General features: G+C 39.1%; 1 protein-coding gene across 11 annotated transcripts in view; it reads left to right on the top strand.

The window, feature by feature from the left end:
* ralgapa1.L (Ral GTPase activating protein, alpha subunit 1 (catalytic) L homeolog) overlaps nt 1-26,543 on the top strand; it is a 108,610-nt gene extending 82,067 nt beyond the window's left edge. For 10 of the 11 annotated variants that reach the window (XM_041573316.1, XM_041573315.1, XM_041573312.1 and 7 more), the window contains 6 exons: nt 773-896; nt 1,730-1,885; nt 5,846-6,004; nt 6,649-6,776; nt 19,588-19,712; nt 24,809-26,543. In XM_041573316.1, the coding sequence (XP_041429250.1) occupies nt 773-896; nt 1,730-1,885; nt 5,846-6,004; nt 6,649-6,776; nt 19,588-19,712; nt 24,809-24,945 (829 nt within the window). In that variant the 3' untranslated portion in view covers nt 24,946-26,543. Of the gene's footprint in view, nt 1-772; nt 897-1,729; nt 1,886-5,845; nt 6,005-6,648; nt 6,777-19,587; nt 19,713-22,466; nt 22,495-24,808 lie in introns of all 11 variants that reach the window. The other variant, XM_041573317.1, reaches the window with a different exon arrangement.
* The last annotated feature ends 594 nt before the right edge of the window (nt 26,544-27,137 follow it).

Here is a 27,137-nt window from a genome sequence, read left to right as displayed (position 1 = left end):
AGAGGAATATGTTTAACTGTAAAGGGGTGGTTCACCTTCAAATTCAATTTTAGTATGACGTAGACATTTGTAGTCTAAGACGATTGCAATTGTTTTTTATGGTTTTTGAATTATCTGGCTTTTTGTTGAGCAGCTCTCCGTTTTGGAATTTCAGCAGCTTTCTGCTTAGCTAGGGCCCAGTTTACCCTGTCAACCAGGCAGTGGTTTAAGTGGCTGAAAGATGATTTGGAGAGGCCTGAATAAAATGAGAAGTAATAAAAAAATTAACATAAACAATTGTTGAGCATAAGAGCAATCATTTTTTGGCTGCTGGAGTCACAAACACACTCAAGCAGAATAAAAGATGAATAGTTAAAAAAAATCTAGTTCCTAAGAATAGGACATTCTATAAAATACTAAAAGTTAACTTAAATGGTATTCTACCAGTTGTATTTTTGTAGTCACGTCTCTCAAACATACATTTAGTTGATTAAAAGGTGTTCTCCAAAAAATATTTGTGATGGGTCAATCAGATGCCAACTGCTTCTTTTGGGATGCTTAGAGGTTTATTTCAACAACTTTAGGGCCATCCCTGTCCTAAAACTGGGGTCGCTTTTTCTATTACAATCTATTTGTCCTTTAAATAGGACTATAAAGATGGGAAATTATAAAAATCATATGAATAAGGGAAAATGGACATTATCTGAGAGATTATAGGATTTCCCGAAATACCCTTTTTTATCTTTTTGGGGTTTTTTTTGCATTTGATAAAATTCATTCTTCTATTTTATAGCCGCGAGACACACAAAATTGCAGTTTTCTACGTTGCAGATGGGCAGGAGGACAAGCATTCAATACTATCAAACACTGGTGGCAGCCAGGATTACGAGGATTTTGTGGCTGGTCTTGGATGGGAGGTATAATCACCAACATACATCTTGTTTACTGAGTTGTTTATATTCATGATTTATTTATAAAGAAAATGAGATAAAGCAAAGGCCTAACAATAGGAGGACAGGAACTAATGCAGCAGGTCCCATCATACCATCCTGTTCCCCTGCCATATAATCATTAAACCCTGTTGTTTTTTTTAATATTCCTTGTAGCTTATGGGAGTTTGTATAACCTAAAAATTTAAAAGGATTAATGCGCTTTGTAGGCTCCCATCACCTACTGTACAAGCACAAGAGTAAAAAGGTCTCAACATCAAGTTTACCATAGGGCAAATGACTATTTCTGAGTCCCTATCATGGCATGTTCTTCTTATACAATGGGGTTGCTATAATGCATTTTCCTAGACTTAAACCAACAAGCTGCAGTTTCCACTGAAGCACAGCGAGTGTCTTATAGAATGCATTTGTGTTCTGGCTACCCAAAATGCCAAAGCTATATTCTTGTTATATAACAGATAGTAGCTCCAGTCACATCTAAAATTTCATTAATAATATACAGTATACTTTACCACCAGTTTTTTTAAATAATAATTTGGGGGTGTGGGTGCTTTTTTGAAGCATAAATGTCAGAAACATCCAGTTGGATTAGACTAAATCTCATTAGATGTTTTGCATCATAGAAATGTCTTGCGTCAAGCAGTTGTGGATTAATATGACAACCCTGAGAATACCAAAGTTTAGGGTTTTCCTATGATGCCTATAGCACACTGAAACTAAAAAAAAATTCCCTTCAGTCTTCAACTGTACTACAGAATGGCATGACCTAGAGAACATCAAAATGTTCTTCATTTCTCCAGGTCAATCTGGCCAATCACTGCGGTTTCCTGGGAGGACTTCAGAGAAACAAGAGCACTGGCTTTAGCACTCCTTATTTTGCAACCTCAATAGTGGAGGTTATGTTTCATGTTTCTACAAGAATGCTTTCGGACTCTGATGATTGTTTAACCAAAAAGGTGAGTATCCGCATCTTTTCTTTTTTTTTTTGTCACTAGGTGCGACTTTTATTTGGTATACTTTTGCATATTTGCAAAATTCTTAGTGTGCAAAGTAACATCAGAAACTGCGCATATAAATCTTACTTAATAATACAGCATAGCATTTGCTCTGCAAGACTGCTCTACGTGAAGCTATTTAGCCTGGCCTTGTAATGATAATAAGATATCAGCAGACCTCATTTTTGGTGTAAGCCCGTGAGATACACATCACACTTTTAAAAATGTGAATTATTATTATTAATATATGATTATAACGGAGTCTATGGTAAATGGGCTTCCAGTTATTCGGAACTTTCTGAATCCATGTTTTTTTAAGACTCACTGTAAGAGTAAATTGGATACTTGAACATTTGCCAGTTGTATGCCCATTTTAGGACTGAAAATGTTATCGTAGAAATCTGAGCACTCAGAACTTATTTGCACTACATGTATTTCTCTTGTGTATGAATCTCCTTCTTTCGGCGATCCTTGTAAGTGTTCTCAAGTTGTTTTCCAGGGAGGTTTGTCCTTTTATAAATAAATGGGAATAGTAATGCAACTGCATGGCCCACGTTATAAAGCTGGCATGAAATGGGCCGGTAACAGATTCATTTAAATTCTCCATCTGTTCAACCACCTCCAGCACTTTATTTGCACTCAGCATAAGAGGTGCAATTGGTCATAAATAAGCTACGTTTCCTTTAGTGCTGTATGTGAATATTCACAGATAAATGATGTCTTGAAAGTGCTCCCTGTATTTTTTCTGCACAATGATTGCGGACACGTAAATATATTTGATATCATGGGATTGTTATCAGTGATGACTTTTAGAGATTCATTTGTCCCCTGGCTCCTTCCTACATGCATGTTTAGAGGTGTTAATCTAGCCAGTGGATACATTAATGAGCTCAGGCTGGAGGTCTGAGGATGCAGGAAGTAGAAGCTGCTTGACCTCAGCATGAAGTTTAATGCCTCTAATTAGATTAGAAGAATGGAGTATTGGGCGCTGGCCTGGCCCCAGGCATTAGCTGCTTGTTATGTATCCATTGTTCAAGCCTCTTGTCCAATCTGAAGAACAACCACTCTTTTTCATCATCATTTGCAGGGAAAAATGATCCAAGGGAAAGCAATACATTACACCCATCTTCCCTTTAACCATGTACTCTACATATAATATATATATATATATATATATATATATATATATATATATATATATATATATATATATATATATATATATATATATATATATATATATATATATATAGACAAATACAAGATTCCTCTGCACTCAACCCATTATCAATATATTTAAGACAGCGACATTTTGCTACTACTGAAAAATGCCTTACCCTTTAAACAAAACAGGGATTGTTTGTCCATATATTGCAATATATTTAAGCTGGCCAACTACGTCAAAGTCATCCCATATCTGGCCAGTCCTACGCTCAATTTTCATTTGATTCATTAAGAATTCTATGGTTTCATTATACATTTTATAAAAGGGACGAATACGTTTTACCTGCAACTTACAAGTTTGGGAGTTTTACTTTGAAAGCAGCTAGTAAGTTGCAGGTAAAACGTATTCGTCCCTTTTATAAAATGTATAATGAAACCATAGAATTCTTAATGAATCAAATGAAAATTGAGCATAGGACTGGCCAGATATGGGATGACTTTGACGTAGTTGGCCAGCTTAAATATATTTTGTTTAAAGGGTAAGGCATTTTTCAGTAGCAGTATGCACAAAATGTCTCTGTCTTAAATATATTGATAATGGGTTGAGTGCAGAGGAATCTTGTAGTTGACTATATGTATTTTGTGGTCACACCCTCATTGCACCCCCGCCTAATGGTTTTAAAAACTAGTGGTGAGCACAACTTTCCCTTGTTTTTTATATATATATATATATTATATATCTCCTGTACAAAGTTTTTGATAATAAGGATGTAGGGGTTTTACATTAAAGTAAGAGATTTTATTACTGTAACAGAAATGGCTTATTTCTAAGGCCAATGGCACATCTACATTTAAAGGTAAACAAACATTCATTATATTAATGTACACTTTTATGTGCCAGGTTGAGTAAACTATTCCATATCTTGCTGTACTAACTTTGCTCAGTTTCATGCTCGATATGGACCTTGTTATTTATGATATAAACACCTTATGGGGCCTTATGGCAGCTAAGCAGCATAAGAAAATAATAACATCAAAGAAACATTTGAGTAATGTGGATATATATATATATATATATATATATATATCTTTATTTTTAAAATCATAAAAGTTCATAGTCAATTAATAGGTTTAAATTATACATGGCAGGGATCTAAGTACAGTGTCAAAACTTTCCAGTGTTTTTGGTGCTAGGAATACCTACGGAGCAACGACCTTTCTAATTAATAGGGTGCCCGAGGGGGGTGGCACCAGATGGTCAGCCACAGGATAGAAATTGTCCGCTTTCTTTCACAAAGTGTGGAAACATGGGGAGTTCCTTGTTATTGCATGGGTATACTATGAATAAGACCCTTGCCCTACATATATTGTGATGCTGGTGTCTTTCTTTCAGCTGTAATTCCATAACCATTTATGTCATTGAGCACTTTGTAAAGATGTCTAGAGAGCCAATAGCCACAAAACATAATTCTAGCATCAAGGATTAAATCATTATTAGATGAAACCTGCATTTAATCCTGCCTTAAGGTTTAATTTACATCACATTTGTCCTGTGGCTACACAGAACAAGGAGTGACATGGCAGGGTACAGCAGTTCACATCACAGTAAGATGCTGAACAGAAAGGCACATGGAAGATAACATCTCAGAGGCATCTCCAAAGAGTAGAAAACGCATCTTAATGTGTTTTTGTTATTTGCAGACTCGTAAAATGAAAGAAAGGCTAAATATTTCAGAGGAAGCGAAAATGTGCTTTCCTTAGTTAGCCAGCGAAAGGACTCTAAATGATTGGCTCTAAGTATTGTTTCATTCCTACTTAATGTTACTTAACAAAGATGAATCAATATAAACAGGGACTACTGGCTATGAAGAATTTTGGATTTGCGTTTTTGTGTTCAACAAAAGTCCCATCCCTGCATACAGGGGCGTATAGGAAATCCGGTGAGGGGTAGGGGGCTGGGCTGGTCGCCGGAAGTGACATCACGTACACACTTTGCTTGACGTCACTTCCGCGACGTCTGTGCGTGTGACATCACACATTTTTCAGCAGCTTCTCTGGAGTTTTAGCAACTATTGTATCAATACTAACTGCTGCCTTTAATGAAACTCAGGGATTCTGCTCAGCAGGGACAAAGATAAGAAACGTAAATTGATCAATTTAGAACAGTTTACAGCAGTGATCCCCAACCAGTAGCTCGCGAGCAACATGTTGCTCTCCAACCCCTTGGATGTTGCTCCCAGTGGCACCAAAGCAGGTGCTTATTTTTGAATTCCAGGCTTGGAGGCAAGTTCGGTTGGATAAAAACCAGATGTACTGCCAAATCAAGCCTCAATGTAGGCTGACAATCCACATAGAGGCTACCAAATGGCCAATCACAGCACTTATTTGGCACCCCAGGAACAGTTTTCATGGTAGTGTTGCTCCGCAACTCCTTTTACTTCTGAATGTTGCTCACAGGTTGTAAAGGTTGGGGATCCCTGGTTTACAGGGTCGGTTACAGGTGAAAAATTACACTTCAATATTAGAAAAACAGTCACCTAGAAAATATAAGTCTTTGGGAAAAGTCTTCTGCTGAACTGAGCTGAAAAAAATTTTGGAATGTGAACAACCCATTCAATGGCAGATTATAAGAGACTGGACTTTTTTTTTGGAAATGGCAGCATGTTTAAAGGTTTTTTTTAGTTTGTGAACTAAAATAATGTCATTGTGTTGCTATGAGGTCTGGCCATGTTGATTGGTGCTTTTTATTCTCTGAAGCTTCGCCACCTTGGGAACGACGAGGTGCATATTGTGTGGTCAGAACACAGTCGGGAGTATCGGCGCGGCATCATACCCACTGAATTCGGGGATGTCCTACTTGTAATATACCCCATGAAGAACCACATGTTCAGCATCCAGATCATGAAGAAGCCAGAAGTAAGAAAGTTGCAAATGTGTGCTTGCACGTGCACCAAATGCACAAATGGCATTCTAACATATAATGAATTGTAATTAATACTTTGATATGCAGAAGTTACATTATACAGCATTATTCATACCAATTAAATGTATATGAAATAGCTTATTCAACTAAGACACCTGGACACGTGTTTATTTTAATGAAATCATTTAAGAAAACAGAACAAGTTTTTACCTGAGAAGCCTGTTAGAATGATCAAAGCTCCCGTTTAAGTTAATTTAGTAGTCACCAAGACCCCAAACTTCAGCCATTCTTGGCGTAGAAATAGAATACCAGAATTTCACAACACTATTACTAGCCGGGCTGTGCTTTTTACACTGGAGTGGCACTTGTAGGGGCCAGAATGTATGCAGGTTCCACATAAAAGTTTAATAGTCCTATATTAATAGTCCCTCGCAGAGAGACACAAGGCTATCCTTTGCTGGTAGGTAAAGAAGAAAATTTCAGCTAAGAGAAAACGTTTTTTGCAGTTAATATGTTTTGCTATTTTTGCTTCTTACAGAAATGAATCTGGGCAGATAGTTAGCATTGACTGTTTTTACACAGCTATTTATATTTGTAGCAGAACTCGGTTTTTTTTATTTTTTATTTTTTCTCCAAGGTCCCATTTTTCGGGCCCCTCTTCGATGGAGCCATCGTAAATGGAAAGATCCTCCCAGGACTGGTTCGTGCAACAGCCATCAATGCCAGCAGAGCACTTAAATCTCTCATTCCCCTGTACCAAAACTTGTATCCTTCCTATTATAGGTATTGCTCATGGAAAGGTGGTCATAGACATTACCACATTGTATCTAGTCAATTTGCCTTCAATGAATCAAGTAAAGTGTTTGACACAAAGGAGAACTCCCAAAAATAATAGGACCCTTTTATATGCTAAACTTTCTGTCCCAGCCCGATAGTTTAGCAACCCTATAATAGCAATGATCCATGCCTTCAACATTGTCCATAGCAGCCCCCATCTTCTGCTCTTGCTGAGCCATCTTTTATATGGTTTCTGCCAGTAGAAGCTGTCTTTTCATTCATCGCAGCAGCAGACAGTTAGTGTTGTGAATGACATGTAATTATAGCCATGGCTATAGAGAGCAGGGGGAGTATTTGTCAGCAGAGCCATCACACTGCCACCTACAACTAGTCTTTACTTCCTAATTGTAAATGAAAGAAAAACATGTACATAAGGAATAATATTTTATGTGGGAATCATGCCAGAGTTGCTTAAAGTAGAACTATGCAAGAAAATGGTTTAAGTGGGAAGTTACCTGTGACATTTAACTGGTTGCAGATGGAATTATTCTAAGCAGTTTTAAAACTGGTCTTTTTTGTGTGTTTTGCATATGTTTTTACAATTAATTACCTTTCCTATTGAGACCTTTCTCCAAAGTTAAACTTAGGGCTTAAATCCACGGGCGTTTTTGGCAGATCAGTGAGCAGAAACGAAACGCAGACAGCAAGTCGGATGCAATTACAGGCGGCAAAATATAATTGGACTCAACGAGAAGTCGCAGGTAAAAACTACACAGTTAGACTATCAGTTGAAGACTGCTTTCTGCGTTCACATCCGACAGTGGTGTCGCGTCGGATGTAATGTAGTTTTTACCTGCGACTTTTCGTTGAGTCCAATTATATTTTGCCACCTGCAATTGCATCTGACTTATAGCCTGTGTTTCGTCGCCGTGTATTAATCTGCCGATAAATGGCTGTAGAGCTCAGCCCTAAAACTCTCTCTGGTCATGGGGGGTCACTGATGTGAGAGACTGCAGAATGTGTGGCTAGAGATTTGTACAGGTATGGGACCTGTTATCCAAAATGCTCAGGATCAGGGGGTTTCCAGATTAGGGGTTTTCCGTAATTTGGATCTCCATACTTATCTTCTAACAAAGCATGTAACCCAATAGGATTGTTTTGCCTTCAATAATCTAATAGAGTCCATGGGAGATGGGCTTCGTTTCGATAATTTGTTGCATTATGGATAAGGGAATCCCCGGTTTTGTAATATTTTTATTGCTTATTTTTATATTTAGGCACTTCTTATTGTATAAATTGGCAACTGGGAACAAAAGAGAAAAGTAGAACTCAAATGAAACAAAATCATATCATATGGAAACCAGTTGCAGATTTTGATAGAATGCCATTTTCTTCATTTGACAACATATTAACAATAATCTTCTCTTTGTATTCCATGGCTTCTTAGCAGTGCTATGCCTTGTGAGTACAAAGGCAGTGTTGAGTGAAGCTGCGTTTAGTATATGGTCTCTCTTGCTACTAGAGAAATGTGTGCTTTTATTTGTTTGGAGCATTTTCCACATTGTTCAAAATCAAGTAAATAACTCCAGATTTTAGGTGTATGTAAGTGTTTTCCCCATTTTTCTTTTATGATTTTTGAGATGCGTAATTCTAGATGATTGCGGATGCTAACTGCTCTCTATTCTTCCCCTTCCGTTCTTAAAAAGTGTTTTTATAATCGCTCCTGATCCACCTGCAAAGTCATAACTACACCTTTGTCAGCTGCTCCCTTTCAGAGCGACTCTGATTCATGCCTCGGCATTTAATGCTTCCAGGGCTCTCAAATCCTCTGCCTGGGACTGAATGCACTCTGATTACGTAGGAAACCTGGAGAACATTTATGTTGCTTCTGATTTTCATTTTATTTATACACATTCAGAGCATGAAATATCTGAGGCAAAGAATGAACATATTTTAGCCCAAAATTAAAACCTGAATACATATAAGCACTTATATATGTAGCTTTGCATTCAACAAGGATTATTTTATGTATTTGCCTCTGACACACACCAACATTCTGTTTTTGTTTTAAAAGTGTATGTTTTTTTGTGTTTTGCATGTGTTTTTACAATTAATTAATTACCTTTCCTATTGAGACCTTTCTCCTAAGTGAAACCTAAACTCTATTGGTCACGGGGGGTCACTGATGTGAGAGACAGCAGAATATGTGGCTAGAGATTTGTACTGATATGGGACTTGTTATCAAGAATTTTCAGGATTTGGGGTTTCCCAGATTAGAAGTTTACTAAAAAAAAAAAAAAAAAAAAGCACATAAAAATTACATAAACCTAATAGGATTGTTTTGTAGCCAACAAGGATTAATTGTATCTTACTTTGGATCATATGCAAGGAACTGTTATTATTATAGAGAAAAAATAAATATTTTTAAAGTTTTGGATTATTTTGATTAAAATGGAGTCCATGGGAGATGACCTTTCCATTATTTGGATCTTTCTAAAAAAAGGGAATTCCTTGTTTTATAATATTTTTTATTGCTTATATTTAGGCACTTCTTACTGTATAAATTGGCACCTGGTAAAAAAAAAATAGAACTCACGTGAAGAAAATCATATCATAAGATCATCATAAATATTCTATTTTTGTTTTCTACATAGCTTGTGACAGGTTTAAACCTGTTTTAGGACCCAAATGCAATGTCCAATCTGTTCTAAATTCTGGAATACAAATGCTCTTGAAGTTGCTGGTGCAGTAATGATTTACAGTGCTATAGTTATAAAAACATGGTCCCAGTCTCTCCCTGACTGACCGTAACATTTTTCACACTTTACATTGCATCTCTGATCCCTTGTATTGTAAGTTCCCTGTGCCCCCTGTCCCTGGGCTGTAGACATTGGAGCACACATGGGAATAGGTTGTGAAGATTTCTACAGCCCAATGGAGCCCTGACCATTGTTGGACTGGCACATCGGGATACCAGGAAAACTCCAGGTGTCAGTGGGACCTCCTGCTCACCCAACCAATTTGCCTTGTATGGCTATAACTTTGTCATTTCTTTTTTCTGTATGAGAACAAAGAGGAGAAATGGAGAGCCTAGTTGACAGTAGGAAAATGGAAGATACTAGGAGAGTAAGGAAGCTAAGTAAAGAGAAGAGGAGAAATACATGAAGATTGGGCCTATGGGTTAATATTTCTTGTGGGCTTGTGGTATCCCAATCAAACACTGGGCCTGCCCCCCCCCCCCTTGGGAAACACCGTTGAGTGGAAAGAGGGTCTACAGTGTGAGCCTTAGTAGTGTGACTTTTTTTGTTGAAGCCCCTGTAACTCCAGCAGTGTAGAAGCTAGTTATATTTCCTATATATATGTAACCATGTTATGAGCTATGAGTGTCAAGAGGAAAGTTTGGCCCGAATTTTGGTCTTTAAGCTCTTAAAGTATGCACACCTCTGCTTAGGGTCGGCACCTTTCCCCCCCCTCCCCCCGGACGAACTCCGGGGGGGAGGCGGGCTGTGACGTTGCTATTGGCCGATCTCGCGCCAATCCCAGGAAATCCTGCCCGGTTTTCTTAATTTGGAAACTGGGCAGCCGGCTTTCCAGGTCAAAGCTGGACAGGTGGCAACCTTACCTTTGCTATAGAAGTATGGTTAAGTGCACATGATATTGGTATATATATATATATAAAAAAAAAAAACCTTTCAGCGTGTAAATAAGTTGTAGTATTTATAAGCTGTAGCACAATAAGGGGGTACTTACTACCCAAGGTGGCAGAAATGAAGAGAAGGGCAGGAATTCTGGTTTAGAGATGTAATTGCTCTCGTACATAAAAAGAGCAGAATTCCAGGTTCCATTTTCTATTCATGCATAAGGATCTATTCATGTGGGAATTGGATTGTAACTTAATCTCTTAAAATAACAGATTTTTTGTGATCTCATAAAATGACTTCTGCTAATTCTTTATTTTTTAGATTCTAGTCGTAATTGCTTGGGTTCTAGTTTCTGTTGCTGCCAACCACCTTTACAAAAAAAAAAAAGCACTTGCTCACAAGGGTTTTTGTAAGTAGGCATTAAGCTAGCAAGAGCTGAGAAAATTATGCTACCCCCCTCCAAAGCTTTTGGTTTTAGTAATGTAGAGCTTTAACAAATGCCTATTTGTACTGCTCAGCAAAATAGGCCGTTCATTGATTGTACGTTTCTCCGTGGATCAATCAGAAAGAATTACAGCAATCTGTCTCTATCACTGCCCATGGCTCCAAGTCTGAGGTCCGTCACCCTCCCCTAGCATGTCCTTCTCATCAAATGTGCGTGCCACCTTTTTCCACATCTTTAACCTGCTAGGTTTTATTTTCATTGCCTACTTTTTAACAGCTTCTTCCTGCAGTTAGAATGAGGGGTACAACAAGCAGCAATTGCCGGAACAATTGTTCTTTTCTCAACTAGTGGCAGATACATGTGTGTCTGCCAGTAATGTATTTCTTACCTGTTGGTAGATGGGTTATTTTTCCCCTGGGATACTTTTTTTAAAAGCTTGAGTGTTCAGACCAGGCTCAGTTGTTGGTTTTAACCCTTTGGGACAGATGATGTTGCTCCCAAAACTGGGGGGAAAGGAAAATGTAGGCTGGTTTTGAAATGATTTCCTTTTTCTCTGTAATAATAAAACAATACCTTGTACTTGATCCCATCTAACATTTAATTAATCCTTATTGGAGGAAAAACAATGCTATTGGGTTTATTTAATGTTTAAATCTTTTTTTTTTTTTTTAGCAGACTTAAGGTATGGTGATAGAAATTAAGGAAAGATCGCCTTATCCAGAAAACCACAGGTCCTGAGCATTCTGGATAACATGTCTCATACCTGTATTGGCAAAATAGGAAAGGTGGGGTGGTCAGAACGCTAGGTAAGTGCTACTTGCTGCCATGCAAGAAATCAACCCTCCACTAATAAAAACCCATACCCAGTTCCTTACATAGTCCCTGCTCCCCACCCCCGGATATTTGATAATACCTGTAAGTGCCCCTAATCCTTTACTTGCCTATAGGTGCAGAGTAAGCGCAGAGGAGCTTGTGGGCGCCATCTTCCGGCTCTTCGAATTTCTTGGGGAAGTGAGCGACGTATTGGCGCATGCGCAGTTGGAGCAGTCTTCCTGTTTGCTGCAAATGTGCATGCACCAAAAGTGACAGAAATTGCTGAAGGGAAGAGGACCCGAAGAATCCCGAAGAGCGGGAAGATAGCACCCATGAGCTCCACTAGGCAAGTAAAGGATTAGGGGGGGTTATAGGTGTTATCACCTATGCGGGGGGGGTAGCAGGGAGGGGACTATGTAGGGTTCTGGGTAGGGGGTTTTATTAGTGGTGGGGCTGAGTTCTCCTTTAAAGGCATCGGTTTTGAGAGCTGGGACTTGATCTGTTTACCCCTCTCCGACTCACTCAGTATAGGGTGTATGAGTTAGAACAGATTGAGAGCAGAAATTTTAATTAGTACAAGGTTTATTTAACAACAAAACAACATTTCAGGCTACCTGGGCCCTTTATCAAGCCTGTTTGGTTTGAAACGCTGCCCTTTTTCTGTATGTTTTGGGGTTAAATAAACCTTGTGCTACTTCAATTTTTCAGTGTGCTGCTGGTACTTCTTTCAAATGAGTTTTGACCCATGAGGTAGGTGTGGGTTTCCCTGTACAGCACCTTATACCACAAAGGGTGTTTATTCAGGGGTGTGAGCTCCCTGTGTTTTATTTTATTCGATCTATATTATCAGTTTTAATTTTTAAAGTAGAAAAGTAAAAAAAAAAGTTAATACCCAGAACTCTCACTGACACCAATTTACCTACATTTTATTGGACAATATCATATTTTTTCCCTCCCCTGTTGACACCTTTTGACCCAGTGCTGCAAAATCATTGATACAAGCAAGATGGAAGTAGTTTGCTGAGTCTCCAGTTACAGCTGTATTTCCCAATGTTTGGATTAAGAGGCCCTAAGAAATTAGAATGACAAAAGAGGGGAAGATGTTTTATCCATATCATTAGGACATTGGCTTTGACCTCTGCATAAAGTGTAACATCTGGCGCTCACAATAGAAGAGCGAGGTATTCCCCCGTCCAAGCCATTTCAGCATCGCCATGCCTGTCACAAAGGCAAACACTCATTTAGTATTTGTAACTGCTGTAGCTTTCTCATAAGCACAAGAGTCTGGCCATCCGGGTTGGCATATGTTGCAGCCTGATAGCAGCGCTTGGCTTTGCTTGTGTGGATGAAAGCCTGAATCTGTGCTTTTGTTCTTGCAGGCACCAATCAGGGGCAGCAGGAGCTTCCTCTCAGTGGGAAGAGATGACCGACAATGTACACAATAGCAGTATTGTACTGTTGCTAATGTTCCTAAGCAGCTTGACGGATTCTGCAATCAGGGGGTTAGGTTATGGCAGGAATCTGTCTCTTGACACCATCTGCATAACCTGGGACTCAACACTGTGTCTGAGGCTTGGATTTGCTGTGCAGCCCATTTCTGACCCTAACTTTTCTGCTTGTATTACTTTTCCATTTGAGTCTCATTTAGCAGCAGATCTAACATAAAAACATGCAGAATATAAGCTCTTAATGCATAGAGCGGCCGTCGTTCTTTATCTGTAAGTGAATGTTCTTCTACTCATTCGTGCAGCCGAGGACAATTCACACCCCTCGAGATTTTGTTGCTTAGTCTTGTATTTAATGCAGAAATGTTTGCTACGTGTAAACTACAGTTCCCAGCATCCCATCAGGGAATTCTGTGTATTGTAGTTCAAGTGCAGCTGCAGAGCCACCTCTTCCAATTCCTAAAGTTTCCTGTATTGAACTGACCGAAAGCCATCTGGTCATCTTTTTGGTGTGTATGTATGTATGTATATATGTATGTATATATATATGTATATATGTAATGAAAGGACCCGCACTCCATATTTGCGTGAATAACTTATGTTTTATTTAATGCATATCCTATTTTAATGAAATAAAACACAAGTTATTCACGTGCGGGTCCTTTCATTACGTTATATGAAGAGCCTTTGACCCTTGCACCCGAAGTTGTCTATAATCCGGTAAGAGTGCAGGCACTGGATTTAATGTATGTGTGTGTGTATATATATATGTATATATTTATATATATATATAAATGTGTGTGTGTATATGTATGTATGTATGTATATGTATGTATGTATGTGTATATATATATATATATATATATATATATATATATATATATATATATATATATATATATATATATATATATATATATTATTAAATTTAAGTGTAGATTAATGGTTAGTTGCAGAGTCAGGTTCCAGAGCTCACTCCAGCTGACCCCCTAGAGGCAGATTGTGCATTAGTTTAAACCAATATGCTGCTTATCGGGGAGATACACTCTGTGTCTGACACAATATCTCCCTGTCATTTGTCAGAGCTCACTTAAAGTAATGCAATCAATGTTTTTTTTTTTTTTGTGCGTTAATAACAATTACAAGATTAAATTGGACATTAACTTGATTCATGTATGCATAGATGCAGATAAGCACATAATACTGGACAATTGAACCTGTCTGGCTGTCCTACTTGAGGGAGTATAGGAGAGCGCTGGCTTTAAACCATGTGTCCTGTTGTCTCTGTTTCAGATATCACTTATTCTGCCATCGAGTTCAGTTATTAGCGATTGAAGGGCTTTAAAAAACAACCTTGTAGAAGTCATAGGGGGCAGTTTTGGAGTCAGTTTTGGACGGTTAGACTTTTTGGGCTGTGTAAAAACGTGGTGCTCAGAGCAGCCAAAAGTGCCCCTTGTGGCAACAGTAATGGCAAACCGTATGTTTTGCCACCCACACTTTATCTCCTCCAGCGCAGTCAACAAGACGTCCTAAAATACCTTTCCACTGGTGTCAGTTAGTTGCTGGCAGTAAAACTTTTCATTTACGTAACTGCAGGAAATTGCCTTCCCTTGCATTTTCCGACAGTTGCGCCATTCAAGCGTTTTACTGATGACAATGCACACTGCCAACAAGGGAAAGGTGATTGCATGCGCTGGAGGAGACTACAAAATGTAACTGTGTGCCATTACCCTTCAGGTTTTGGCGACTGTTACTACTCATTAATTTGGACAATGTGGGCAGTTTCTATGTATTATCCAAGAAGGGTTGGGGGGGGGAGGTAAAGAGACACAAAGCAAAGCAGCAGGTCAGAGGCCCTGCACTGTCACATCTCCCAGTCTAGATTAGCGGATTCCATTTGCCATTATTACACGTTGTTTTTTTATTTAGTGATTACCCCAGAACTTGGTCTTCAAATTTGCTTAAGTTATTGCTTTATTAGTACCGGCTTCTCCCTGCAAAGCCATTAATTTAGCGCCTTTTAATCATGTCCATTATTGTTGTGGCAGATGTCCTAATGCAGGCTCTGCTTGCACAGCCATCAGCACCTGTTCTGGATTTTGAGTCATCTGGTAGCCTGTGGGATTTAGCCAGACATACCAGGAGTCCTCTAATCACTGGCCAGCCAAGCACACAATACAAGTCATGCTGATCTCTTCTCTGCACCTTCTTCCCTTATACCGGAGTGTGTGCCAAACTCACGTCTTTTTCTTTCTCACAATACATCTTATTACTTTCCCACTTATTATAGCAGTTACTTTATTGCCTTGATTCTGCTGTTTCCCAGCTTCCCCCAGTTTTCTCTTTCATTGATCATTTCCCCAAATCACAGCTCCCCAGTCCATACGTGTCTCAGAGTTTTCTTTTTATCATACTCCAGACAAGGGTTCTGTGGTATAAAAAAAGTATGTTTATAGAATTCATTCATAGATTCATTGGTTCAGATAGAAATGGGCTGGATTTCTTTTACACAACAGGCTTAGCTTGTTATGCTTTGTAAATCAACTAATAGCCATTTCAGGGAATGGATTGCTGATTTGGGGACAATAAGGATTTTTCACTCTGAGGCTTAATCTGCCCCTGTCGAGCTAAGGGGGATTTTGGTTTGCCATCTTCTGGATCAATTAGTAGAGTGTTATGGAAAAACTAATCTTGATGGATTAAAGGTGGCCATACACGGACCAATAAACCTGTCACCTCCTGACCAAGTTGGCAGGTTGCTGGCCCACATATGGGGACCTTCTAATTGTCTGCTGACTGTGTTCTACCAGAATATTGGTCAGATTTCAATATGGCAGTTTAGAAAATCCCATCAGACAATGACCATATTGGCTCATTGAGGTGGCCCTTTTCGAGTTGGCCTGCCCAGGCCCCCTATTAGAATCTGTCTAATTTGGCTGCGCACTTACTGGCAATCATGTTGGAAAAGGATCCACTTGCTGGGTGACCTTGCCAAATGAGGGGATCTGTTTGTGTATGGCCAGCTTTATATGTATTCCATTCATTCTGACTACCTTAGGTCTGTCCAAATTCTTATAAAACTGCATGAAAATAACACACAATTCCATGATGTGACATAATTGACCATTGCAAGACGTTGTCCTAGATCATTGCCGTAGGTGGCCAAGTGCAGATGTGCGTGAGGCTGTAAGTTGTGGATAGCATGTTGAATAGTATGTCATGAGTCAATGGTACATGAAAAAGAAAAGATAGTGAACGTCAACAGCTTTTATTTTCCATGCTTTTGCTTACATATGGCAAAAGCTATGCATCTAGTGTCACCTATAAAGTGTGAAAGGGGTTGCCAGCATGCCTAGAGTGATCAGTTAGCATGCCAGTGGGATTTGCACAGCCCACCAAGATACCACACTTACAATGTGCTAACAAGCTCATTTCTGTCCCTCTTGCCTGCCCATGGCTTTTCTCTCTCTCCCCCTTCTCCAAGGAATAGCTTGCAAGTTGAGTGAACTAAACATAATGAAAAGCTCCACGGGAGAGAGAAGCAAAAACTGTTTTTTTTTTCCCTTTGCAGCCAAATAGAAAATTAGTTTGTGTTATACACAAAGGACATTTTTTTTATGTGCAAAGGAGACTGCTGTGAATCTGAGGATTCTATTAACTGCAAAGAAATAGGCAGCTGCGAGAGGCTCTTCTATCAGCCACTTCCTTCTCTGTATAGACACACAAATGTACACCTCCAATCAAAAGATTAATGTCCACTATAGAATCTCTAGTGAGTTGTGTCTCCCGGGCCGCATTGCCATAATCTACCTGTAACCTTCTCCCACCGTCGTTGAAGCTGCTGCTTTCAGAAACAACTGATGTGCTACTACACATACGCCTGTTTAGTTCTGTCTGTCCAGCTAATATTACTGGAGATATATTAAAAGGTGTTATTTAGTGTGTAAATAAAGACATAAATGTAGACAAATAGATGACATTAGAAAAATAGCATAATCTATTGCATGTATATCTACATATGATAAGAGATTTTTTATAAAATACATATCTTTAAACATGGGATCAGTACAGCACCTTGTACGTGATCCAAACTAAGATGTAATTAATCCGTATTGGAGGCAAAACCAGCCTATTGGGTTTATTTAATTTTTAAATAATTATTTAATAGACTTAAGAAATGAAGAGCCAAATTATGGAAAAACTCCTTATACAGAAAACACCAGGTCCTGAGCATTCTGGATAACCAGTCCCATAGCTGTACATTATTGAACTAAAAACATCATTCGAAGCACGCCATGGCCACAAACATTTTCCATACTGGATATTGGTACTTTTTATTACCTGTCTTTCTGTTCAGGTTCTCTGCTATTCATCTTCCATGCTATTCCCTTGCCCTCTGCTTTTCACCTTCACTGCCTGGTTGCTAGGTAAATTGGTCCCTAACAACCTCAAAAAATAAAGACCAATTGCAAGTTGCCTCAGAATATCACTGTCTTCATAATACTTAAGGTTGATTTAATGGTGAAATACACCTTTGAATTCACTTTAGGTATTCCCCTGTATGATTTTATGGTGAGGACTAAAGCTCCCTAGACTGTTGCTACTGATGTACTCACAGGTTCACTAATACCTGCTCCTGAGATTGGGTCCCAGAATAGATAAGTACAGTAAGTAGTACGTGGCATGGCTCCATATCTTCTGAACTGACACATTACCTTGAAAGAAAGTCCTGGCCTTATTTTAATTGTAAACAACAATAGGACATTGTTTTGTTTTTTTTAACATTTTTAAAGACATGTGGATTGAGAGATGTTTGGAAGCAAAACAAATAAAGCAGGCTACTTATTTCCTCCCAATAACTGGATGCGGCTGCCTGCGGCTCACAAGTTTACTGGTTATCTACAAGCTTTTGTGAACCGGAATAATTGTTTGTTTCTTAATGTACCTGTATTCATATTCGCTTTATATGTATATATACTGTGATTCATCATTTTACCCTAAAGTCACCATCCAGGTACGATACATGGTATTTGTATAGTTGTAAGGAAGAAATGTCAGGGTTTTCCAGGCACCTCTGTTTCCTTATGGGGCAGAATTAGTCCTATAAGTCAAGCCCAAAATCATAGTCCAAGATATGGTTACAGACAAGGGAATACTAGTAGCTACATGTATGGCAAAACAGGTCAGATCTTCTATTAATGCCCTGGATAAAGAGCCTGCATGCAAGATTTTATTTGTACAAGTATGGAACCTATAATCCAAGATGCTCAGGATTTGGGGTTTTGTGGATTTCAGTCATTTGGATCTCCATACCTTAAAGGGAATTGTCATGGGAAAAAAAATGTTTTTTTCAAAATGAATCAGTTAATAGTGCTGTTCCAGCAGAATTCTGCACTGAAATACATTTCTCAAAAGAGTAAACAGATTTTTTTTATATTCAATTTTGAAATCTGACATGGGGCTAGACATATTGTCAGTTTCCCAACTGCCCCAGTCATGTGACTTGTGCTCTGATTAACTTTAGTCACTCTTTACTGCTGTACTGTAAGTTGGAGTAATATCACCCCCTCCCTGTCCTCCCCAGCAGCCTAACAAATGAACAATGGGAAGGTAACCAGATAGCAGCACCCTAACACAGGATAACAGCTCCCTGGTAGATCTAAAAACAACACTCAATAGTAAAAGCCAAGTCCCACTGAGACTGATTCAGTTACAGAAATAACAGCCTGCCAGAAAGTAGTTCCATCCTAAAGTGCAGGCATAAGTCACATGACATGGGGCAGCTGGGAAATTGACAATATGTCTAGCCCCATGTCAGATTTCAAAATTGAATATAAAAAAAAAATCTGTTTGCTCTTTTGAGAAATGGATGTCAGTGCAGAATTCTGCTGGAGCAGCACTATTAACTGAAAATCATTTGTAAAAAATGTAATTATTTTATTAAAATGAGTCTATAAGAGATGGCCTTCCTGTAATTCGGAGCTTTCCTGATAATGGGTTTCCGGATAATGAATCCTGTACCTGTGCTTTGCACCAGCTCAGTAGTGATGTGCGGGTCGACAAACCCATTGCAGGTGCTGGTCGTGTCGCAGGTCTGGGAAAGGGGCATAGCGGAGTGGTAGTTGTGGGTCTGGGTTGGGTTGTGGGTCTGGATTGTGCTTTAAACACCAGGTAAAGTTCAATCAATGCAAGAGAAAGTTCATTTGATACAAGATATAGTTCATAGTACATTTTCACTTGCTTTTTTTTTTTTGCTCCAGATGTAGATGTTTTATAGAAAGAAGTTTTAGATAGCAAGAAGTATGTGAATAGTTGTGATTTACTGGAATTTCTGCTCCAGATCTATGAGGTTCATGGTATAACTCAGTAGGTTTATGTGAGCAGAGGGAAAGTGAATAATGAAGTGAATAATTAAACCCTTTCCATGAATATTTTGCTTAACCTGTTTAAATCAGTTTTGAGGAACGGATGCGCTACTTGGATTCAATCACACAGCAGCATTTGGAGCCAACCACCTTTGAAGACTATGCTGCCCAAGTGTTCTGCCCAGTGCCACACAATCCCCTCCAGCTGAATGCACGTAAGTCTGGACAGTGACAATACTTTGATGATCAACTGTTAAAGAGTTGGAAAAGGGAGCTAACTATTTATTTGAAAACACTGAAATATCCTTTAGTTGGAGTGTCCCGTTTGTGATATGCCCTATAAATATTTCACTGTAGTGTTGCAATACATTTTAACATAAACATATTGACCCCCTTTTTCAAAATCAAAAAGATGAGGTTAGTTATATCTCTCACAAAACAGATATGAATTTATGTAACAGCCACGGCTGCCCTTGAAATAAAACTAGTCCTGGCCCTTAGCCAGATGATCACTGACCTACACGACAAGGCAAAAACTGAGAGATCATTAATTGGTTTGCTCATTACTGACTGGAGAAATTCACGGCTAACAAATTAAATAATTTACTGCAAAGCTTTGTTTGGAGCAGGCCCTAAAGTCTAAATGTTCCTCCCGTTGGAGCAATAGAATGCCCAGAAATGCAAAGACACGGCAAAGAATTGAATTTATCTGATGTCTATTCTCAGAGGAGCCCTGGTGTTAAAACATTGCTGATAAAATGCAAATGTCATATAGAAGTGTTCTTGGTACATGCAAAGCAATGGCAGCATGGTATTACCGTAATCTATTTTTAAGCTCAACATACTGCTAACATTTCTCCATGTAGTGGTTTATGGACTTTGCTCAGATTTGCTGCCATATGCTTTCTGTCAGCCTTATGGGTCATTTATAATTGCCCCTGCCACAAGGAATGAAACGGTGCCCCTTGGTGCTCATTCACACTTGACTTGTGGCTGGCTCCATCGTGTCTCCCCCTAACAACCCCTCATGATTACAGCAAAAACAAAACACATAGCTTTAAAGAGGATAACCCTGTGTTGTGAAATTTATTTTTATAATGCTGGTCTATAATGTATAGATATAGTGATTCTGCAGAAATAACGATGCCTTGTCTGTCTTGAGATCAGCTCAGTGTTTTTTAGTCCCCAACCTTTTTTTACCCGTGAGCCACATCCAAAAAAGTTGGTAACATAGTATGAAAAAAAGTTCCTAGGGTGCCAAATGAAGGCTGTCATTGGCTATTGATAGGCCCTATGTGGATTTACAGTCAACAGGAGGCTCTGTTTGACAGTGCCCATGGTTTTGCCTTCAAGCCAGAGATTAAAAAATAAGCACCTGCTTTGAGGCAACATCTAAAGGATTGGAGAACAACATGAACAGCTTGGATGCTGGCAGTTGGGGCGACACTGCTCTTAAGGTGGTCATACAGGGGCCGATAGAAGCTGCCTACAAAGTCAGCAGCTAATTGGCCGGTGTATGGGGCTCTCCAACAGGCTTCCCTGACCAATATTTGGCCAAAAATCAGCCAGATGTTCATCAGGTAGGGTTAAAAATCCTGTTTGCTTGAGGACCACATTGGTTTGTTGATGTGGTCCTCAATCCTACCACCTGCAGGGCTGGTCCTATCAAATGTGGGGCCCAATTGGAACCATGTTGGCGGGGCCCCTAGACAAAGTGTTGCTGGCTACTGACACAACAAGTATTTAGGAAAATAAGGGCATACAGGCACAAAATAGAAAGGAAAGGGGCAGACAAGGTAAGAGAGTGAGAGGGATGAAATAGGGGCACATAATAGGGGCACACAGGGTAAGAGAGAGAGGGAGGAAATAGGAGAGTGGACTGGGCCAATTAGTTTGGGGCAGGCTGGGCCGATTCAGCTTGGGAGCAGGCTTGGTTGGATTGGGGGCTGGCAGGGCCTATCAAAGTTGGAGGAAAGTTGGGCCTATGAGAGTTGGGGGCGGGCTAGACCTATGGAGTTGGGGCATAGGCTGGCTTATCAGAGTTGGGGGTGGGCTGGACCTATGGATTTGGGGATGGGCTGGACTCTCAAAGTTGGGGGCAGGCCAGGCAACATCATGTGCTGGGGGAAATACTATCTGTGCTGCCCTCTGGTGTGGGGCCCCCAGAGGTGCGGGGCCCTATTGGGCCCAATTGGTCCAATAGGCCTAAGGCCGGCCCTGACCACCTGCATTCTTGCTTTTGTGATCCAATTGTTGGGCCCTAGGTGGGCAGATCTGTCCATGTATGGCCATCTTTAGCCTGGGCTGATTTCTCTCCATGCAGAATAACCAGGATAGTATTGGGGTGAAATTCTCAGCAATATATTACCTGAAGAAAGAAAAGTATATGCTTATTAATTTTCTAAATGTAAGGGTTTGCAAAATAAAAAGCTTTATTATTACTATTTAAATAAACAAATAATGAAATGAAGATTATTGCAGGATGGTTAAGACCTTCCTTGTCTACATAATAAATGCTTCTTATTCCAGCTTCCCAGTGTTAATGAGGAGAGGCTAAAGCAAAAAAACTCACAGTTCCACTCTCTTTAATCTCTGTAAGATTAAACAAATCTTTCGAGATGAATCTGATGGTCTTTTAATGTGATCCTGGCTACTACTACCACTACTTGATCTGGCCAATCAATAGTAGCTTCTGTTTGTTTAGGAATCAATAACCCATAGCCTCAGTAATGACATGTGAAGCCAATTTGGAATGATTATTGCTGTGATCAGTTCTTGATTAGGAGCCAATGCAGAGTATGGTGCTACAATCTTGTTTGTATTGATCGGTGCTCTTTTGTGATTGGCCCAGGCTGTTAAAATTGTTGATTTATACTCAGTTTGTCGCATCCAGTCGATCTGTTCAATCTTTGCTCGTGATTTGATTTGTATTCTTTTGTTTTTTTTCTTTTATTATTTCCCTTCTTCAGATCATTAAATCTGTTCTGTTTATCAAAGGTAAGACCTTTCTTCTGCCTGTCTCCTTCACCCTTCCTTATGATTCAGCACATGCCTGTTATCCCTTACTACTTTCCTTTTCTGACTTCTAATTACTGCATGACTATTGGGCAATAAGACACTGTTCACTAATAGCTCTCACTCACCCCAGCACCTTGTGTACTGCATGTAACGGGGGTATGGCTAATACTAATAAGCTTTGTGCAGAGCCATCACATGACAATTCATTGCGTATGACACATTCGGCAGCAGTTCTGTAACAAACAGTGATTTGCTCTCTTCCTACTCATCTCATGGGTAAGTGATACCAGTGTCCTGCTATTCTGCCCTTGTAAGGTTGTAATATCCTGGAACTTGGCAAAAATTTGAGGCAATTTCCAGTTATACTGACTCAACACTTTGTTAAAGTGGTTGTTCACCTTCAGATTAACTTTTAGTATGATGTAGAGAGTGATATTCGGAGACAATTTGCCGTTGGTTTTAATTTTTTATTATTTGTGGTTTTTGAATTATTTCGCTTTTTATTCAGCAGCTCTTCAGTTTGAAATTTCAGCAATCTGGTTGCTAGGGTTCAGATTAACCTATCAACCATGAATAGAAGGATGAGTAATAAAAAGTAGCAATAACAATATATTTGTAGCCTTACAGAGCATCTGTTTTTAGATGGGGTCAGTGACCCCCATTTGAAAGCTGGAAAGGGTCAGAAAAAAGGAGGCAAATAATTCAAAAACTATTAAAAAGAAAAAATGTAGAACAATTGAAAAGTTAATTAGAATTAGCCATTCTATAACATATTGAATCCCCCCTTTAAATGAGGCCCCAAACCAGTGAGATTTTATGGAATCAGGTCAGGTAAAAAGGCAATCTAACCTTGACATGCATTTACTGAAAAGTATGGCATCAACTCCGGTGTCAACTATTTGCATCAAGGTAGAAAACTGTTTTAAAGGGACAGTTTACCCCCTTTTTCAACAGTCTTTTAGTGAATAGGGCTTATCCTAAACATTCTTTTTGCCTGTTTTGGATGTTCTGTCTAAATATTTGGAAAGTACAGTGAGAGCTGTGAAGATGTAGAATTCTCTCCCTGAATCAGTTGTACAGGCTGATACATTAGATAGCTTTAAGAAGGGGTTGGATGGCTTTTTAGCAAGTGAGGAAATACAGGGTTATGGGAAATAGCTCATAGTACAAGTTGATCCAGGGACTAGTCCCATTGCCATTTTGGAGCCAGGAAGGAAGGAATTTTTACCCCTCTGAGGCAAATTGGAAAGGCTTCCAATGAGAAGTTTTGCATTCCTCTGGATCAAATGGCAGGCAGGTTAAAATAGATTTCAAAGGTTGAACTTGATGGACAGGTGTCTTTTTTCAACCTAACTTACTATGTTACTGTGTACGGTTTTTATCTCTTGCTCTAAACAGGATAAGGTTTGAAAATGAAACTGAAGTCGCATTCTATTTCCTGATCCCAAAGAGCAAAGTCAAAAAAATCAGCAGCCCCCTGAGAAGCCTCTGTATGAACAAACTCCTCCCTTCCCTCCGCTATGGATTGCTTGCTATTAGTTTAGCTTCAAAGCCGTTCATGAGACCTTTTCAGACCAGACTAACGTCATAAACCCCACTATTGTTTTATACTTTAGACCTGGCCTAACCCAATAAAGTGCAAAGGCATAGAAAATCTGCTATGGAAAGAGGAGCTTAAAGCTGTGGAAATAGTGACAGCACTTTGTGGCCTCATGAATAATAAACATATATTTAACTTATGTGGTGTTGATGTCTCACTAGCAGTATCGTTATATGTTAATACTTTACAATACAGTACATCTTACATATTCATTTATCTTGGATTATTCTACCACATATATATATATATATATATATATATATATATATATATATATATATACACACACACACAGATCTTTCCTTCCATTGGATGTACTTGTGGATTAATACAAGTTATCTTGCACTGTACAGTGCCATGCAGGGGAGTAACTATAGAGGAAGCAGACCCTGCGGTTGCAGGGGGGCCCAGGAGTGTAAGGGGCCCAGTGAGACCCTAATTAATTAGCAATTTTAATATATCTTGGTAAAATAGGCCAACTTATAAATATTTTGGGGCCCTAAATTGAATTTGCTATGGGGCCCAGAAACAACTAGTTACGCCACTGGCGCCATGGGATGGGAGCATGGCCAGAGCTATTTTATTGATATTTAGCAATGGTTCAATCTTTATAGTGTATGTGCAGTTGACATGTTGAGAAAGATTTGAGGTTCTCCCCTTGACCTTCCTTTCTTCTTATGTGTCATTGTCCAGGCACCTGCCCCACGAAAGAGCAAGACGAGAGCCTCTCACCTCCGGCGGATGGATCAGAACCTTTGTCGCCACGGAGCAGCAAAAGTCGCATGTCCATTAAGCTACGACGTTCCTCTGGATCTGCCAACAAAACCTGAGTCTTCTCTACATATCCCTGGGCTGCGCGGCTGAGTTTTCCCAATCACTGGCAGTGCCATATCCAGGACAAATCCAGGCACTCCATACTCCAGACTTTATACTTCCTATGTTTTTATGGTAGTTTTTTTTTTTCACATTTTATTTGAGTGAACAACACTGGACTTTTAAACCTTATTTAATATTTTAGCCTGATACCCGTGTTTTTAATTCTATACGATGCAGGGTGCCATATGTATATCTTTGCAGCTTTTAGCCTCTAGTACTGGGTCTTTGAAAGGCTGAAACAATGCCTGAAATGAACATTCAGTGAGCTCTCGTAGCTATTTCATTTTTGTGTTCTCCAAGTTGTATATTTATTCACATTTATTATTATTATTATTATTACCAGAGGCTTTTTTTCCTCTTTTTTTTTTTTTTTAAACCTGTTTTGTCTGGGTCAACACAAAAATGAAACCTAGATGTAAACTGTTGTTTCACTGATCATGATCTGATTTTGAAAGATCTCTTGTATAAATATGTCTATGGCTTTTTTTTGGTACAATGAAACCTAAAGAGATTCCAGATTAAAGATTAATGTAGCACAGCAACTCACTATTTTTATACATGTGTTATTTGTTTTATATATAATATATATCTATATTTCTTTCACAGGCCTGATTTTATTTCAGAATAATGTGTTATTTGGCGCAGGGCTTGCAAAGGCAAGATGGCTTTGTTTGTTTAGCGGGATGGATGTGTCGGTGCTTCTCATTGGCTGATGAGCCGAGCTCCCGAGAAGGTCATTCCACTTCCCAAAAGATAACATTGGAGGTTTTATTGTTGTTTTTGTTATATATATTTATATATATATATATATATATATATATATATATATATATATATATATATATATATATATATATACGTGATGAAACTGGTTGCATGTAAATGAATATTGTACAGGCATCACACAATGGTCTATGCCTTGGCAACAAAGCATTGCTGTATTATAGAAGGCATTTCTCTAATCACGACCTTGAATAACCCTCTGTAAATTGGCCAATCGGGGCCGAGTGCTCCTAAAGTCATGGACTGAAACCCATTAGTCTGTAGACTTAAGCACCTATGAGATGCCGGTCTCGTATAATTCCACATGGATTGTTTTTGTGTGTTCCAATCATGTCACTCCCCTGCATTGCCTGCATTGTTTTCTTTATTATTTTTGTTATTTCTTTATTATTTTTCTCGTCCTGCTTGTGGTTAGTCTATGAGCACTGATACAGAGCGCCATGTCTTCTAGGGAAACTATACAGAATGAGCATCTTATTCAATTAAACTCTGCATAGTTAACATTCCTGCTGCTATAGCATTGCTTGTCCTTCATGAGAGGAGTGCAGACCACTAGGGTTCCATTAAGGCCATTATCAGAAGCAGTGACATTGTGTACCTCCCATGTATAGCTGCAATATGGCTGCTTTTCTTGCACAGTAACTATTGCATTGCAATGACTGTACAGCCTCTCTTTCATTATGTGATTGTGGTCGCATTGTATTGTTCTTTTCCACTCATAGCCAAATTTAACGCCTGCAAGTTACAAATAAAAACACTACATATTTTACGTTTTCTTTGGCAGCCCAGATGCCCTTTTTCTTAATTGCCCTATTAATGCTTTCCTATTGAAAATATCTCCTTATGCAGTTCTGCCATCTCAGTGCCAATAGGATCCTATGTCAGCGGGTACACACTTTTATAATAGCTGCTCTGTAAGTGCCCTACTGTCGGCTGGTGGATTGGGCAAGCCAAAGGAAAGGTCCCTGGCAAGGAGAGTCCAATTAAGTGTAAGAGGGGTAAATGTCACTTGTTGATTCCACCATTCATGGCACCCATAGACATAGACACCTGAATTTGTATTCATTTTCTTTTTGTAATTTCCCTCTATGTGTAAATAGTGTTCCTGTGTCAAATAGTATTTTATAAAGCATTGTATTCAAGTTTCATTGCTCTACCAAAGCTCCTAGAACTGAATCTAGAAAGAAATAAAAGTGATGGACAGAAGAGAGACAGCAAAGACTTTTCGGTATGTCGCCCACCTTCTTCTTTTTGCCATAATAAGTGACCTTGTTGCCAGATAGACAGCAATTAGAATTCTAGAGGACAGATGGGCTGGAGTTTGCAGCCCAGTTGGGGGTTATATGTAAGAATCCTTATTCTA

This window comes from Xenopus laevis, chromosome 8L, assembly GCF_017654675.1.
Source record: "Xenopus laevis strain J_2021 chromosome 8L, Xenopus_laevis_v10.1, whole genome shotgun sequence".
In the NCBI taxonomy this organism is placed as follows: Eukaryota; Metazoa; Chordata; class Amphibia; order Anura; family Pipidae; genus Xenopus; species Xenopus laevis.
The sequence above is the reverse complement of the archived record's forward strand: the minus strand, read 5'-3'. Positions and strand labels throughout refer to the sequence as shown.